Source organism: Filicampus tigris, chromosome 18 (genome assembly GCF_054856515.1).
Source record: "Filicampus tigris isolate MCC_2025a chromosome 18, RoL_Ftig_1.0, whole genome shotgun sequence".
In the NCBI taxonomy this organism is placed as follows: Eukaryota; Metazoa; Chordata; class Actinopteri; order Syngnathiformes; family Syngnathidae; genus Filicampus; species Filicampus tigris.
This window is the reverse complement of record NC_141234.1, coordinates 12,384,326-12,401,797: the sequence shown is the minus strand read 5'-3', so window position 1 is coordinate 12,401,797 and position 17,472 is coordinate 12,384,326. Positions and strand designations below refer to the sequence as shown.

Sequence of the window (17,472 nt, the reverse complement as noted above, 5' to 3'; positions counted from 1 at the left end):
GAAAAAAAACGATGTTCCCTTTTTTTTCTTTTCCTCGTTTCTAATTCACGTAAAACTATCGGAACACCTCATGGCCCGAGGGGCGAATGACGAGGATGCTGCATCGACATATCTATCAGATATCTATCTATCTACACACATAGACACATACGGTAGAGGTCCCTCTTAGCCAATGGGATGCCAGGAAGATGCTAGGTAATAGCCAATGGTAGAGCAGCTATGAGTATGTTGCGTTCAGGAAACTCTGCAGCCCATAGTGCTAGTAGTAGCAGCCCATACTGCGAGTAGCAGCCCATATTTTTACCTTTTGATATATATATATATATATATATATATATATATATATATATATATATATATATATATATATATATATATATATATATATATATATATATATATATATATATATATATATCACAATTGAATACGATTGGGTTGTTGGATCAGTTTAAATGACACCATTTTAAGTGGAAGTGGATGAAACAACGAGGATTTGGCAATGATATTTATTGTACAGTATTTATGATTGTTTGTACTCCCTGGTCCCTTACGCAGACAAATTCACTGGTCCATGTTGTATTAAACTCACTGGCAAGACCCCACCCTATGTTCACTCTCTGCTCATCATGCATACCACCACCCGCACTCTCCCTAGGCTGTACAGCAATACAGAAATACATACATTTTAAATAGACCGCAAAGCTCATGTATGAAAGTAGCAGTTAGGTTTTTCGTCAAATGTGTAGACCTTTCAACATGAGTTGACTTTTAATTTAAATCACGGCAGTACAAAATTGATCAAAGCAAGGAGTTGGTTTCATCTTCAAGATACACTATGTGAAATATTACAATTAAAACAATAACGAATTGTAAATCAGCAGCAATAAAAACATCTACAAAAGCAATGCTCATAGGAATTCTGCACAAATGGTAAGATATAAAAAGGAAAGGGAAAAGGATGTTAGCGAAACCGAACATCTGTTGTGCCAAAGTGATGCAAAATACAAACATAAATCATTTGTAGTGTGAATGTACAACACCAATATACAAAAATGACAAAAAAGTCTGCAGTTTGAGTCACAGCTAATCAGTAAGTGCCGATTCTCTTAAGCCAAAATTTTATAAATACGTACTAGTACGGTCGTCTTTTAAGGTGCAATAGCATTTCATTAATCTATTTGGAAATGCAGTACAACTGTTCAATATTTTTCAAAACAATAAGGCATTCAAGTTTTTTTCATTGTCGCGTTCATGTGCTCATTTTGATTTATTAAGGGAGTGCATAGAAAATGTTATATAGCAATGTACTTTTTCAGCAGCAACTTAAAATCCCAACCCCCCTCCCGCCCCTTTGCCCTTTTATAATCCAGTTTGTAATTTTATAGGAGACAACTTAGTGTTGGCTTCACATTAAGTGCTTTTGTGCTGCATTCCTCGAAATAAATACATAAAATATAAAATGTATATGGCATTCAATACACTGTACATGGTCAAATAGTGCAATAGTCATCGGTGTGTGATTGCAGGAAGTTTTGGAGATACTCAACTGCAAGGAGTTACATGTAGTGGGAAAAAAAGTGGGAAGTCAACCCAAAATATTCTTTACAATAATATGTTCTATGTGCCTCCACTAGTCTAAACACGGCATTCTGATTAATATTGCATTTGTGGAATATGAGTTATTCACCCATTATGAGCCATCTCAGGAGGCAGCCATTTTGTTTCTTGCTGTCGACTGAAAATGACATCACAGTTGCTCAGGTAACGACCAATCACGGCTCACCTGTTTTCTGAAGCTGAGCCATGATTGGTTGCGCTTTGAGCAACTGTGATGTCATTTTCAGCTGCTAGCAAGTGACAAGAAGGCCGCCCCTGGGATGGACAAAAACGGGTGGATTTTACAACTTAACTCATATTCCACAAACACAATATCAATCAGAATGTTGTGTTTCGACTACTGGGGCTGCATAGAACATATTATTGTAAATAACATTTTTGGGTTGACTTCCACTTTAAGACTGGACTGAATGCTGTAGAATAAAAATATGGAAATGGGGACTATGACACTTTTCTAGCAACACACCCAAAATGCAGATATCTTGAGGCATGGCAGCAATCGGGTGCCTTCTTTCTGCATTGGTTCTAATTCCGCATGACTAGAAAATAGTCGAGTGTGAATAGAATACCACCTTTTGTATGCGAAGCGCTGATTACGAAGGCTTGGGAACTATACTGCATTATGTTTGGACTCTGTAAAATGTACAAATAGATACCCGGGACTGCAATCACCCTCTCCATGGTACTTTAATGTAGCCTGTACCTTGAAGAGCAAACATGGACTGCTAACCCTTTTCAAAAGATTTGACTTAAGTGCATGGAATCGAGGCCTTGAATTTTCACTCAGACTGGCACATTGCGGTGTCCTTTTTGCAGACGTTAGCGGCGTTAACCTCAGCACTTGAGGATACTGACTTGTCCTGTGTAACTGTGCAGCTTTTGAAAGAGGGGGAAGATATTTCATGTTCTTGTGTTTCTTCTTTGACATGTACACATGACAGACGGCGTAATGTGTTGTTAGCCAGCTCAAATCTGTTGCTGCAGTTGCCTTCAGTTGACGCAACTCTTCCATCCTCAGGAGGTTCCTGCTTCCGCGTTGTTCCAGATATGCTCGGTGAAAAGGTGCATGGCATCACGGACGGGCAGCTTTCGGGTAGGTGAATCTTTTTCTTGGGTGGATCTATTCCGGTGTAGTCTGAATGTGACCAGGTGAACTTCCGCTTCTAGAACGTTAAAAAAAAGTGGCTTCTCAATAAAACGTCAAAGTGTCACTGATCAAGCTTACAAAGACGGCAGCGGGTAAAAGATACAGATAGAATTTACTCTTGATTTCAATTTTGGCTTCTCACGATCATGAAAACATAATCAAAGAAACGACAATTCATGTGTCAAATGGTGCGGTGTGTGTATGCCAATGAAAATAACTCAATCTAAAACTTGACAAATGAAATAAAAACGAGGGCTTGAAAAAAAAAAAAGATACAACTAACTGAAACTACATTTTACGTTCATAAAACTATAATTACTGCGAACATGTCCTTCAATTTCATCTTTGTCATAAACATCATACATGAGCTTTCGTGGTTATTTTAAATGTATTCCTTTTGGTATTGCTGTGCGTCAATAGGTCAAAAAGTTATTTCAGACTTTTGATTTACTTCATTTAATTACAAAATACTTTATAAACTATACAATTTAATTAAACTAGATATTAAAAAAATAAAGCCAATACTAAAACCAACAAAACTGCTCAGAAAATGAATTAAAACTAACCGAATTCTAAAAATAACAAACAAAAAGGTGAAAATGAAATAAAAACGGAAAAAATAAAAAACTATTATAACCATAGTGTTGCAAGTTCCCGCACTGTAATTGCACCCTGAATGCACCGTGTTACTTGCAACAAGCGTGTGATATGTACATTTTTCTGCCTTCCCTGAGCATGCTTCAAGCTGTTTATTGACACCCCAGTTGGAGTTTACTGTAAAACTAAACCTACAACAACAATAATTACCTCCATTATTCATTAATTAAATACAATAAATATTTCATTTTAGATACATTGCCAGTTTAGTGCTAGCACTGAATGGGAAAGCCTATTGACCGGCTGACAAAAATTAGCATTAGACACCAACGGGCAAGATTTACTCAAATAACGAATATTCATACACAGATGCTGTAGGAACACATACAGATAATATAATAATGAATCTGTAAAAATTGGTTATATTAATAGAGTTTGCCACTTTCTCTATTTTTTTTTATCTTCATGTAAGTGTATATCCATGCATGCACCACACAGCCTCTGTAAGAGGCCAAAGTATGCACAGTAGGAATTTTAATATATTAGTTTACTTGTTGATTATTTATTTTCTGGTTGTTATTTTAAGTTATGTTTAAAGTTTGGTTTGGCGAGTTGAATAAATACGCAGTTTTTAAATCCAAAATTGCACAGTGCTACTTTGTCTGTAGTACAACAATTAAATATGGCACTCACCTTAACTGGCATGCTGAGCTGATTTTGGCGCCAGTGAGTTATAAATTTGGGTCTGAAGCTTTGGGTTAAAGTGACCGTGGGATGGGGTGCTACCTGAGGGAACCATAGTTTAAGCATCCCCTCTATCTGCAACAAGTTGTGAAGATATCGCTCCCTACAAGGAAAAATGGGTAGGAAGGAAAAAACATTAATTGCAGTGCTGCAGCTGATAACAGAATCACAGTCTTATTGAGCTTACCCCATTTCAGGCCTCTGAAGAATTCCCAGAATCCTCTGCAGCCTGTCCATGGCGACACTCTGCTGGAAACTGGTTAAACCTGCCACAGGAAAAAAAAAATGAACGTCAAGACTAGGAAACTGCTTTTGCAATTGATTTAGTGAAATCAGTGATGATAATGATAAATCTGAATCAAACAGAACTATCGTCATCCTATACATAGTTCTTGTCAATGTCAACAAAATTAAAACATGTTTTGAAGAAAGAAAATAGTAATCTACTCTATTGTTCTTCATTAAAAAATAAGATAATAATTAAATGGAATGTTAAGAATTAAACAGTTTTTGCATCTTGATTTCATGCTTCCCCTCAATGGACAGTGTGCACCTTGGCCACTTGAGGGCAGTATAATATATGCATAATAATAATATTAATAATAATAATAATAGAGGAAGACAGGCACAACTAAACTCAGCGAGCTGCAGTAATAGAACAGTAAGTTGTTAGCATAAAGAATAAATGCCTGTGAGTAGTGTGTCTATCCGCATTTGTTACTGAACCATATACTTTCAAATATTTGTTGTTTAATGATTTAGAAGTACCATGACATTGATGCTAATTTTGTTAGCGGTCTATAATGTTTTGCATTATGTGTTAGCAATATCTTAGCTTGCTTTTGTAAAGCTAAGTTATGTGGTTTGGCTAAAGACACAATGTGAAATTCTGTTTGTTTTGTTTAATTTCAAACTTCAACTAGGAGTGGCAATAAACAGCTTGAAGCGAGCACACTTACTGAAGGAAGTTTACGCTAGCTGCCAAGCTGCTTGATGTGAAGTTTTCTGCCGCCATCTAATGGTGAAGAGTCGCAACTCAAATTACTGCTCTCAACATGAGGCAAAAAATTGGCCAAACAGTGGTTTGTATTTTGAAAAACTCTCAAGCTGAGTTACCACTATACTTACACTAGTATGACAGTTACGGGTGTCCTACAAGTAAATGTGATGTATGGAGTCAACCTGCCTCCTTCAAATCCACTATAAATTCCATATACAATAAACAACCATAAAGCAGACTTAAACCTCATTGTACTATTTAACTCAACTACATACCTTTATTAAACCTGCCAGTTTTAAGGCCGTGAAGAAGCTCCATCAGAGGACAGATGAAGTTGTGCAAATCTATACACTAGAAAATAGAGAAATACTGGTGATCATCCACTTAGTAGAAAACAGTAATCATACAAAAAGGCGCATTTTCCGAGTACTAACTTTCTGAGTGAATGCGAGGTCTCCTGCTGAAGGTGATGATGAACCACCAGCGGGGGGACCAGGAGAAAGGTGATACTTTGTTCTACCACTAACATGTACCGCGCGGTGGGCTCTCTTGGACCTTGAGTACATCTTATCCAAACGACCTCGGAAACATCCCTCATAGCCTGATAACACCTTACAAGTCCCCAAGTCCTCCTCTTCTTCTGACAAAATGTCGGCTTCATCATCGGTTAGCTCGCTCTCACTAAGAATGTAGTTGAGGGTGGATGGATGCAGGTCATAGGGTGGCCACTGAGGAGAAGCATCCAATGGATTCATATCTGGAGGCAAATAGCGGGCAGAGGTGAAGAAGAAAATTAGGGACCAACCGTTGTGGATTTTTGGTGACCAAAGTCGATTCCAATATTTGGCAGGAAAATTACGATAACGGATTAATCGCCCGACTAATTTAAAAATATATAATGAATAAAATAATTTATTTTTTGGTCCCTTAATGCTTACAACAATAAAGATATGAATTACAGGCTACTAGAATACTTTGTCCTTTGGTATTTGTTTAACTTTACAACGGAAAAAAAAATTGGCTGATTTTCTGCTGATTTTTGGGGGGAGGGTTGGGTTTTTGAATGTCATTTTGTCTGATGTTGTAATGTGTTAATGTGTTAAACCCAGCTAAAATCTGGTGATTTTTGCAGATTTTAAAAGCGCTAATATCAGCCAATTAAATCGGCTGGCTGATTAATCAGTCAGTACCCATAGAAAATAGCAGAGCTGGGCAGTCCGTCCCTGGGACGGACCGGTCGGACCCTCCAGCCCGGCCGGATGCCCATTTTTGGGGCGAAGGGGTGGGGGGTGACCAATTTTAAAAAATGGCTAGACTAAGCATGGCCGGAAGTGGATTTTAGTTTGGCCCACTAATCGGCCCTCATGCGTGTGACTTGGTCGCGAGGCGGTCAAATGTCATCTCAGCCTACTCGATGAAAGGATTCTTTTTAGTCTTCTTTCAAAACAACTTGTGTCCGGGAGTATATTCAAGATGCGCGCAGCACTCAAGTGTGGCACTTTCCTACTTCCGGAAATGTGCCGTAGCAAAACTGCTGTGCAGTGATTTGCTGACATGCTTTTATTTTGAAGGCCGGGAAGTGTGAAGGAGGGGAAGTGTGGAAAATAAGTAACTTGTTGAATGCTTGCAGACTTGTTGTCTGTTGGACCCAAATAATTATACAATTTGACAAAACCAATCCCAGGGCTCGCAATGGAAGTTAGTACACGCAGCTGGGTAAGTACGTGAGTAAGTGGCGCGTTTGAAGCGTGTCCACAGTGGGTTTGAATAGTAAGTTAGCCAGCTAATTGTCTTTAAATAAACCTCTTCCGTTAGCATCTGTCCCGCGGGGGCATCATGCACGTTTTATTTATTTATTTATTTTGGGGGATGGAGGAGGGGGGGTCGGTGGGATGTCGGAACGGGGCGGACGCCGACAATGTTTATGAATATGGCCGGGGGGTCGCGGCCGGAAGGGTACCCAGGTTAAGGGTGGAGGGTCGCGGCTGGACGGGCAAAAAAGGGTCAAGTGCCCAGCTCTGGAAAATAGTACAAAAGTGATTGCTCCTGGTAGCCTCTTGGCAAGTGCTATCTTTAAACTGAACTTATTCAACATTTCTGATTTTTCATGAGCATTATACACAGTGTTGACTGACTGATCAATTATGTTTCATCTTAAATGGGAGGGTCAACAGATTTGTTGTGTGCACAACACAGGCCATAGCTTTATTTGAATCATAGTCAAAGCTTAATTTTAATCAAGCTATGAAATTTTTTCCTTTATGTTTATGTAACTCAAAACAGGTTACAGCAATTATAGGTTTTTATTGTAGGTGGCAGAGTTAAGTATTATTACTAAACGTTATGACATTTATTTGCAAGAACCACTAATGTGTTTGAATAGAAACAAAAAAGGAACATGTCAAAGCACAAAAAACACATCTAACTTTACATTTAAGAAAACTATGTGAAGACAAACTTGTGCAAGTGGTCAAAATGATGTCACTGACATGTTAAGAAACCAAAATGTTTCTTTAAAAAAATGTTACCCTAGCTATTAGAACCTGATTGACTTTTATGGTACCAACGCATGACATTATCATAAAAAAATAGTGAGGATGGATTAATGTTAGAACACTGTAAGGAGCGCAATGTTATTTAGACATTTTAAAAATGTGGTAAAATACTGTACATTACAATGTATGATGTCTGTTTACAATTAATATGAATAATTTGTGATTGTAAATCTTAGAATATGACGCTTCTATACACGTGCCGAAAACTTTCTGAGTCACGTTCCACGAGTCATGCTGAAATGCGTGCGCACCAGTTTGTTTTTTTTAAACCTATTTTAGGAGGCATAACATTTTTCATTATGTTTTTTAATAAAAAGCGAATGTCAGGCAAGCCTAACAATATTCTAACAAAATATTTGCTTTACAAAATGTACAAAACGCCAATCGACACACAGTAGATCTTCAGTAAAGGCGTGACTGATGTATATTACACAGGCACGTTGTATTTATTTCACAGAAACATTGCACGGAAGAAGGAAGGATACATTTGCATACATTAGTCAACTTTAACTTCATATATAATTTGAGAGTCTTACCTTGTAACTGCACAAGAGGTTTTCTGGAAATGTGGATATGAAATTTAAAAAACACGATCAAGGCAGACGAAAGACACACAGCGGCTTATATAAAAAATAAACGAATTAAAACTATCGCCAAAAAAATAATTGCAGTAGTGTCCTGTCTTCTTGTTAATCGTGGTTGCATCTACGGCATACTCCACAGCCAACATGCTCAAGTACAACTCGAGCAACAGGGAATACACGTGCAGTCTGGGTACACGACTCCGATTGGCTGAGAATTATTGGCTCCTATTTCATTGGCTGGGAGGCGTGACCAATCAGCACGCTTCCCGGAGCTGATTGGCTGTAACCCCCGCACATGCACGTGTTGTGAGTATGGCCTCGTTACGAAGCGACCATCACGAGGCAGCCAGCCTGCTTCTGTTGGCTTGAAACGCAGCTTGCAAGCGGTGGGAAGCAACGAAGTGCAAATACTTCCTTATTGTACTTAAGTAGAATTTCAAGTATCTCTACTTTACTTGAGTATTTTTCGGGCGCCTTTTTACTTTTACATTGACTCAATACAAATCAATCTATTAAAACTGAGTTGTCAGTTTGGTATCCAGCAGTATTCAAATATTTTTTTAATATTTTTGGGGAGCCAGTAAAAACAAACTAAAAGAAAACAAACAACCTTTGTGAGCTTTTGTGACAAAATAGTACATGCCATACATATTTAAAACAAATGTTTTATAAACACAACAGGTAAGACGGCATTCACAAAATATGCACAAATCTGCTAATCAAGGACACACAAAGACAAACATTTGTGCCATGACAAAGAAGATGGGACTACATGGCAGAAAATGTATCCCATTCTTTCCATCTCTTCATTTGGTGACACAATTATTGGGCTGAGTTTCGTTTTTCCACCACGCAGATTCCATTTCAACCATCCCTCTTATCATTTGCCATTTCACTAAGAACCAAGCCAGGGATCCGTTCTGTTTGTCCTGGAGACGAAGGCAATTTTACGGGCCATTTCAATGTCATAGATACGTTTACAGTTCTCATAGTTCTTCCGCTGACGCTCTCTGCAGGGCTTCTCAAAGTAGCGCTTGCGCTTCACCGTCTCAATGATCCCATCCTGGGTCAGGACCCTGAAATACAGTATATGCATGTGTGTCAATGTTAGAGGTAAACAATAAAAACTAAACCGAAACTAAACTGCTAGCATAGTTAATTTTTTTAAAAACTAAAAACCTAAATATAATGAATTTAAGAATACTTTCTCATCATAATCTTGACTCAGACAACATTTTATGCAGTTGGACATCTATACTATCCCTCAATCTCGTGCGTGTTAATGGGTAAATGAGAGGCATCAACTTGTTGCACTTAGTAGAAAGGCGCTTTGTAAAATTCAATCCCCATTGACTTGCATTCGTTTACGGAGCAGATCTGTCACATTCAATATGTCGGACACGCTTACGTTTGTTTCAATGGGCCGAACCACTCCAAGAGGAGTCTATTTTGCGCAGGCGCAGTTGCGTGACATTGAGCGGAAGGGTATCTTAACTCACGTTAGCTTGACACCACTAAAACGTCTCGTTGTTGCTCGATAGACAATTTTAGAGTACAGAAATATTACAATATGATACATTATTACCTGTTGAGATGTTTGTACGCTGCATCCACGTTGCCATCTTGTACCATCACTGTCCGGGCAACGAAGCGAAGATGTCTCGCCATGATGTGTCCAATCGTCTTGAAAATAATAGCCGTGTAGAAACACGGTAGTGTTTAGTCAAAGTTCCGCATGTCCAACAAATCACGGTCATTAAAGTGACACTTTAAGTACTTAATTTAAAGATGAATTTAAGTTTTTTTTTTCTTAATATAATTACATATCTTTTAGGAATTTGTATTTTAATCAGGATTTTAATTTTAAAACGTGACGACTTGCATGCCGAGTAATAATACCACCCAAAAGCTTTTTTTCGTTAATTTAATCGTAAAAAGTAGATTGTTTTATTTCTCTTAATATTTGTGTATAATATGTCTACTGACTCAATTAAATTGAAATAAAAAACACATTCCGGCTGTGATGTGTGTGATGATCACGAAAATGTATCTTTCATACAGTAATATACTGTTAAATTTCATCTGTTCATCCATTTAAAAAACTGCTTCACCCGCTTACAGTTGCAAGGAACTGTTGAAGGAAAATGCTGTTACGATTGGGGTGGGAATTAAAGTAGAATGACGCAGTTGAGCGTTTAGGCATCAGGCTCCCGTGGCTCTCAACTGATCAAGGCAGGCAGTACTTGCTCATTTGATTTTCTTGCTGGTAATCTATATGTGTATTGTGCCTTCAACTTGTTTTGAGAATTTGTACTATATAAATCAAATTGACTTGACTTCATGAAATATGTAAGAAGCATTCTAATGTGTTTAGCTGATGATGTTGTGAACCACATATTGCATACGCGTCACACACTCTTCCACTTCAGGTCTTTGTAGAAGTCGGGGTGACCTCTCCTCTCCAGGCTGGGTCAGAAACTGAACCTCTCTGACATGAGCATTTTCCATTAACACAAGAGGAAGATGACTTTGAGCACTTAGCAACGTCTTGCACTCCACCTGGTCTGACTATACATAAACAGCAGCTGCCATAATCTGAGGCGATAAACACTGAGTCAAAGCCTTGGAGAAGTAAGAGTGTTTAAAAATGTCAAAAGCATTATTCCTAATGCTCTGGTTGCTGTTTCACAGATGTTGGGACATTATAATAAACATCTGTTTGAGTAGTGGAAAGAAAATTGAACAGGAGCCCAGTCCGAAAAGGATTATGTACTTCTGTGACTGGAGTTATCGTCCACCTTCTCAATTAAGTCAGACTTGCACCATGAAGCAAACATAATTCTTGATTTAAGAGATTGCCTTGCACAGATAACATCACCAGGACTGTTGTTGACTAAATGCATCAACCGCATTGAGTTTCCAAAGACTTCCTGAGCCAAACCTGATGAGATATTCGTCTAGTGTGTTTATATGTAAGAAACATATTTTTCATTTTGGGCTCACTGAGGATGTAGACTACTTATTTTATTAGACTTGTATCTGGCCCTAAAGGCATGGAATTTGTAAGCACACAAAAACAAACAAGCCATGGTGGGTTAAATGCAGCTGCAAGTCTTATCTATTGCTAGTTGTCAATTAAAAGCTCTTAACAGCCCCCACCTGTATACCGTAACCGGTTATCAGATTTCACATTCCAGATGTTGCAAATGTTCAGTGTTATTTTAAGGCTGGATCGGCAGTCCTTTATCAGCAGGTTTTGGAAATACAATCAAAAAAATAAATGGAATGAATTAACTGTTAAGATGTTTGCATTATAATGTATACATCAACACACTAGCCTGGGAAACATGACGCTATCATTTCACGTTGTTTTCATTCTAAAGGGCACTACAATATTTCCTCTGACTGTTATGGGTAGCAATGCAATGTAACACCACGATTACAGTGTAAAACGGACTCCCGTTCAGACTTTTATTGGCATATCTAATTACAGGGTAACATTCTTTTTTTTAGTTAGAAGTTAGACTACCTTGAGCATCCTATTTTGGAAACAAAATTTGGCCAGAATACTTTAGCGCCCTCTGCCGGTTGCTGCCAAGTAGTGAAATCCCTTCTGGCGTTTATTATAAGCCGTCAGAATTAAGTCTCTGTATAGGATTCAAGATCTCTCAAATTTCAGGGGTTTGCGGGTGTCATGACACTAATCAAGATCACTTTTCTTTAATATTTAAGAACGCTACCCGTCTGGCAGGTTTTTTTTCCATCTCGTATCCAAATGTCTCACCTCGCTGATGCAGGCGGGTGCAGCAGCAAAACCCTGCTTGCTCTTCTTATTGGCCGGAGCTTCTTCACATCCAGGCGAGCTATTAGCCAATAGAAAAGAAACGCAAATGCAAGAAAGAGGAGTGGACTTTGCAGACCTGCTTAACGGCGACACACACGTACACACGCAGAACTTGTGCAAAAAGAAACCATCTACTCAGATCGTCAAGATGGAGAAGAAAATCCCGGACTTCTCTGGAAAATGGAAAATGAAGTCTTCGGAAAGTTTTGAGGAGCTCTTGAAAGCGCTGGGTGAGTAACAGACCTTTCAAAGATCCTTTAATTTGGTGTACTGTCGCCGAAAACTGTCTAGACCAGATCGTGTTACATTCTTGCTTTCATCAAATCAAACAATATATTAATTTATTCAGACTATCTATTCAGCCAGCCTACTATCTAAAATTATAATTAAACCGTGAGAACTCAGATAGGACGTAATTGTGTTATTGCATGTCTGCAACCGTACTAGATAGAAAAAGGCAATAATAATACTGGCAATTGTGAGTTAATATTGCAATCTTGTGTGCCACTGTCATCTGTGACAGTTTCCCTACATATGTCCCACTTTAAATGTGAACTATCACTTATCAGCAGCTACGTTTGTACAATGAGTGTTAATTTCCTGAACAAGATTTGTTGTGCAAATAATGTTGAATTCAACGTATCTAAATTTTACATTTACCTGCATGATAACATCAAAGCGAATATGATTCTCATCAACTTAAAGGCCAAGACTGCTTGTTAGGTAGAACTGCACAGGAGAGGTCAGGGAGGGGCCAACTAGTGGCATCCATTAAAAATCAAAAGGCAAACAAACAGTGGTGGAATGTTAGATTCATCTGAAGCAGGGTACTCCTCATGCGGATGTAATTAGAGTCAGCGTAAACGGAACTGAGCCTCAACATGGGCCCCTGCAGCCAGTCAGCAGCTATGAGACAGACTTCCCTGCACAACCCGGGGCCTCCCCAACCCAAACCTAATGCGGCATGTGAGTGCTGCCCTTAATGGCATAAGCAGGACGGAACACTGAAAGTATGTTGTCAATTACCCCTTGCAATCAAAGTTCTAACTTCGCTTCACAAAGTTACCTCAGATGTATACATAGATTGCATGCATATGCTAGGGGTGAAAAAAAAAAGATCAGAAAATCAGTTTCGATTTGATTAAAGCGCGAGTGCATTGAATCTAACCGAATCAAATCGTTGCACTTTACAATATATCGAGATACATATCAAATTGTCTTTGTGGAACATTAAAGTGCCAACAAGTTCACTCATAATGTAAAATGACAATGACTAAGTCATTGCATCATACATTCTCACACTGAGCTGTACCATATTGAATTAAATTATAATCCTACTGAATCGAACTGAATCGTTCCACTTGAACCGTATCGCACCCCAAATCGACTTTTACTGAAGAGTATATATATATATATATATATATATATATATATATATTCCCCTTTAAATACACATCATTCAATTCTCTGTTTATGTTAGCATGACAGTAAACAGTAACTGGGAGTGGCATTAATTAAGCTTGAAGCCTCTTTTTTTAAGAAGAAGAATTATTCCCTATCTACCAAACTTCTTCTTTTGTGAAGTGAGCTGAGTCCATTCATGGTACCACTGTATTATTTTATCTGACGGATGGATCACCTTCCTAACATTCATTGATCGTCACTGCGACACAACACTGCGTTAGCCAAAACCACAATCTGCAAAAAGACAGGAACTGGGAATCACAATATTTGGAGTGATGCAAAGCACAGATGGCCCATTTCACCAGATGTCTTTGTTCCTTTCTGCACAGGTGTGAATATGTTCGTGAGGAAAATTGCTGTGGCGGCGGCCTCCAGTCCTGCAGTGGAAATCACCCAACAGGGAGAGAGTCTGTCCATCAAAACATCCACCAGCATCCGCACTACCCACGTCTCCTTCACTGTGGGTCAATCTTTCAATGAGACCACAGTGGACGGACGCCCCTGCACGGTATCCAACATCGAGCATCAGAGCACGTGTTCTTCCCTTAGTGGGGAATTTGCTAACACTTGCATGGAGGAAAAAAAAAAGCATATGGAAGTCATTGTAGTGGACGTGTGACCTTGCCGGGCTCTGGTCTTCATTCAGTAGTCAACTTTGAAGTGAGCTTTTGGTAAGGCTCACAATGCAGTAGAGTGCAATTTTCAAACGGCAAAGGCCGCAATTTGAAAAACAAACAAACAAATAAACAGAAATCTCTCTGCTTCATTGAGTACTAGACTGTTTTTGTCTTAATTTAAAATACTTTTCCAGGCCTTTTCCGCAGCCTCTTTCAGTTCTTGTTTGTTTCTGGGGGTTTCTCCCTTCAGACTCCTCTGCAGGAGGTAAAATGCATACTTTTTTGGGTTAAGGTCTGGTGTTGGGTGTTTATCTTGGCCATTTGTTCCCGCCTCTGATGGAGTCCTTTGTTGTTTTGGCAGTGTGTTTTGGGTCAGGGTTTGTTGCACGAACCTTCTCCCAATTAGTTGGATGCATTTTTCTGTAAATTGCCAGACAAAGTTTTGTAGACATCAGAATTCATTCTGCTGCTACCATCAAGAGTGAATTAATTTGTTTCATTCATTTTTTTCAAGGATATGTTCCCAGCAGGCCCACTAGTTGAAACACAGAATTCTGATTAATATTGCGTTTGTGGAATATGAGTTAAGAAGCAAAATCCACCCCTTTTTAGCCATGGCTCAGCTTCAGAAAACAGGTCAGCCGTGATTGGTCGTTACCTGAGCCCTGAGTAGCTGTGATGTCATTTTCAGTCGACAGAAATGACAAAATGGCCGCCCCCAGAGATTAACCCTTATTCCACAAACGCAATATTAATCAGAATGCTGATTTGAATTGTTTCAACTAGTGGCCCTGCATAGAACATATTCTTGAAAAAAATATGTTTGGTTGACTTCCACTTTAAGAAGTGCAGTCCACACGTTTCCATATATTGATATGGAATGTGAAACATGAAAAGTTGAAGTGATAATGCCACAGATTTGTTTATATTATTGTTGTAATCTAGAACTTTGTAGAAATTTGTTGTTGTGAACGCGTCGAAACATTTTTGTCTAATAATAAATATGATATTGTTTATTGTTATACAGATCAAGTTATTGCATGTTTGTTCAAAAATACATGGGAAAGAGGACTTGAAAAAACAATCGCGTATTAAATCACAATCACAATTTTGAGGCAAGAAAAAAATAAACCGCAATTTGATTATTTTTCAAAATTGTTCAGCCCTAGTTTTTTTGTGTGTTTCAAAATCCTAATGTACATTTGTATTTCTGTTTTGTTTGTTTTTTTCTGAAGAGTTTTCCTACATGGGAATCAGAAAGCAAAATCAGCTGTGAACAAACTTTACAGAAAGGCGAGGGACCCAAGACAGCCTGGACTCGAGAGCTGACGAATGACGGGGAGCTGATACTGGTAAATCATTTCAGTGATAAATGACGATTGTTCGGTCTGATGCTGCGTAGCTTCTCGTTCAAACAAATGTTCTTTCTTTTTCCAGACAATGACTGCAGGGGATGTTGTCTGCACACGAGTTTATGAAAGGGAATAAGGAAATGGCAAGACTGTCATACAATACTCTTCCTTTGTGCCTCATACTTAGTTCATATTTACTCGCCATGCCTTTCTTTTTGTCCTCTGAGAGAGGACAATTTTGGTTGGATAAAGCTCCACCTGCAATTAGGTAATCAATCAGAAATTTGCTTGATATCTTTACTTCCTCAATCAGACATGCGAAGTGGGGATGGGCAGTTTATGAAACTTCACAAATTTGACTATTTCCTGGATCGGCTATGGGGACATCTCAACATGTGGAGCTCTATTTTTTTTTTTTCACCAATTGTCATTTCCCATTAAGACTGGTGTGCCAATATTTTTTCTGTGTAGTAGCTGCTTTTGTATAACCAAATTTGAATGGATTCTTAATGTATCAAAACAAACACACAAAATACACGTTTATTTTCAAAACCATTGTCAATGTTTTTATTATATAGATCAATGACAATTCCAGTTTAAATACAGTGGTTCTTAGCCTTAGCGTAGTCTTTCAGTCAGCTAGCTTAATGCTAACACTATATGCTATCTATGTTGCAGTTTTATAACACTTTAAGAAACTCATTGAACACAGATAATGCAGCAACACATGAAGACAGACAATATAACGGTACTCACAGTCATATATTATTTATCCTCTGTGAGGAACGTGATGATCTGACAGAGACATTGAGAATCTCAATGCACCTAACCCTGTCTTACACTGCCCCGCTGTGGCTAAGGCAGGCACTTCAGAAGGAGTAGCACAATAGCCATTCAAGTGATGCAGTGTGACAAAAACGGTTTAATGCTTTTCAATTCAATGTCATTACTGTATGTTTTTGTAAAGTACAGTAATATGAAGGCTGTTTTTTCCTCATTAAAATACACATTACAGCCATTTTTCCATATTAATAGTCATGTAAAGAAATGCGGTAATTAAATGATGTAATTCAATTCAATACAAACCTCTCAAATACGTCTGTTTATTTTACTCATTTGCTAGCTTGTGCATTTAATATGAGCATTACGCGACGGAGACAACCTGATGTAACGGAGAGAATCCGGTCAGTTTTTCAGCCTCGGATCATAAATAAACCAGAAGTACTGTACCTTTTTTTTTTTTACTTTCATCTGTGCGGCCCAGTGGTCGGTGACCCCTGATATAAATGAAGTGTAAAAATTTGGAGCCCTCAAGTATAAGTGATGAATTTAGTATTCCGTATGGCCTTCAGTTCACCAATGAAAAACTCAACTCATTTCGCTTGCAGTGAAAAATGGACTGTCAGACTTTTCCTGGGAAGAGTACAGCTTCCAGGTTTTAAAACAGTGCGACGACAAGTAACCTTGTGACGTACTTTCCAGTTCATGCACACAATGCTGAGATGAATGCTTTATACTCAATGACCTCAAGAAGTGAACGTGTGAGTCTTCATCTTGAATGTATGCAAGTTTTCTCATCACTTTTAAAGTGAAGGATTTCAGGAGCCTCGCGGAAGCACACATCACTGTGTGAAGAAAAAACACAGATATGCCACTGCGCTCCGGGGCGGATGAAAAGTTCTCAGTCGTTTGCTCAATAAAAAAAAATTGGCAGGCACCTATTGAATCTGCCTACATGACGCCCCTTGATCAAAAGTTATCCTCAGAGGAGAATTTGAAACCATTCAGTCCCTCCTTGTTAACCGGGTCATTTTCCAAACTCAAATGTGGTGCCAGTTCATTCCTCTAGCAGTGATGTAATGGGGCCTTGCAAGTAGCACGATCAGCTTTGGAATGCTGCGGTTTTAAAGCCTGCAGACACCGGAGGCCGACTTTTGATTCGGGGCCA

At 38.6% G+C, this 17,472-nt stretch overlaps 3 protein-coding genes across 3 annotated transcripts; 1 reads left to right on the top strand and 2 right to left on the bottom strand.

The window, feature by feature from the left end:
- Positions 1-494: 494 nt before the first annotated feature.
- ciarta (circadian associated repressor of transcription a) lies at positions 495-8,754 on the bottom strand. Its single transcript, XM_086013645.1, has 6 exons — positions 8,200-8,754; positions 5,543-5,865; positions 5,384-5,459; positions 4,296-4,374; positions 4,058-4,211; positions 495-2,783 (listed from the first exon to the last, which is right to left on the bottom strand). Exons 2-6 carry the CDS (start codon positions 5,861-5,863, stop codon positions 2,400-2,402), a joined length of 1,014 nt encoding a protein of 337 aa, XP_085869771.1. The 5' UTR covers positions 5,864-5,865; positions 8,200-8,754; the 3' UTR covers positions 495-2,399.
- Positions 8,755-8,894: 140 nt separating this feature from the next.
- mrps21 (mitochondrial ribosomal protein S21) lies at positions 8,895-9,983 on the bottom strand. Its single transcript, XM_086013647.1, has 2 exons — positions 9,833-9,983; positions 8,895-9,323 (listed from the first exon to the last, which is right to left on the bottom strand). The coding sequence occupies exons 1-2, from the start codon at positions 9,913-9,915 to the stop codon at positions 9,143-9,145; spliced, it is 264 nt and encodes an 87-aa protein (XP_085869773.1). The 5' UTR covers positions 9,916-9,983; the 3' UTR covers positions 8,895-9,142.
- A 1,764-nt stretch (positions 9,984-11,747) lies between these two features.
- LOC147132581 (cellular retinoic acid-binding protein 2-like) lies at positions 11,748-16,076 on the top strand. The gene is made up of 4 exons (XM_086013646.1): positions 11,748-12,321; positions 13,885-14,063; positions 15,408-15,524; positions 15,610-16,076. Exons 1-4 carry the CDS (start codon positions 12,039-12,041, stop codon positions 15,658-15,660), a joined length of 630 nt encoding a protein of 209 aa, XP_085869772.1. The 5' UTR covers positions 11,748-12,038; the 3' UTR covers positions 15,661-16,076.
- Positions 16,077-17,472: the final 1,396 nt, after the last annotated feature.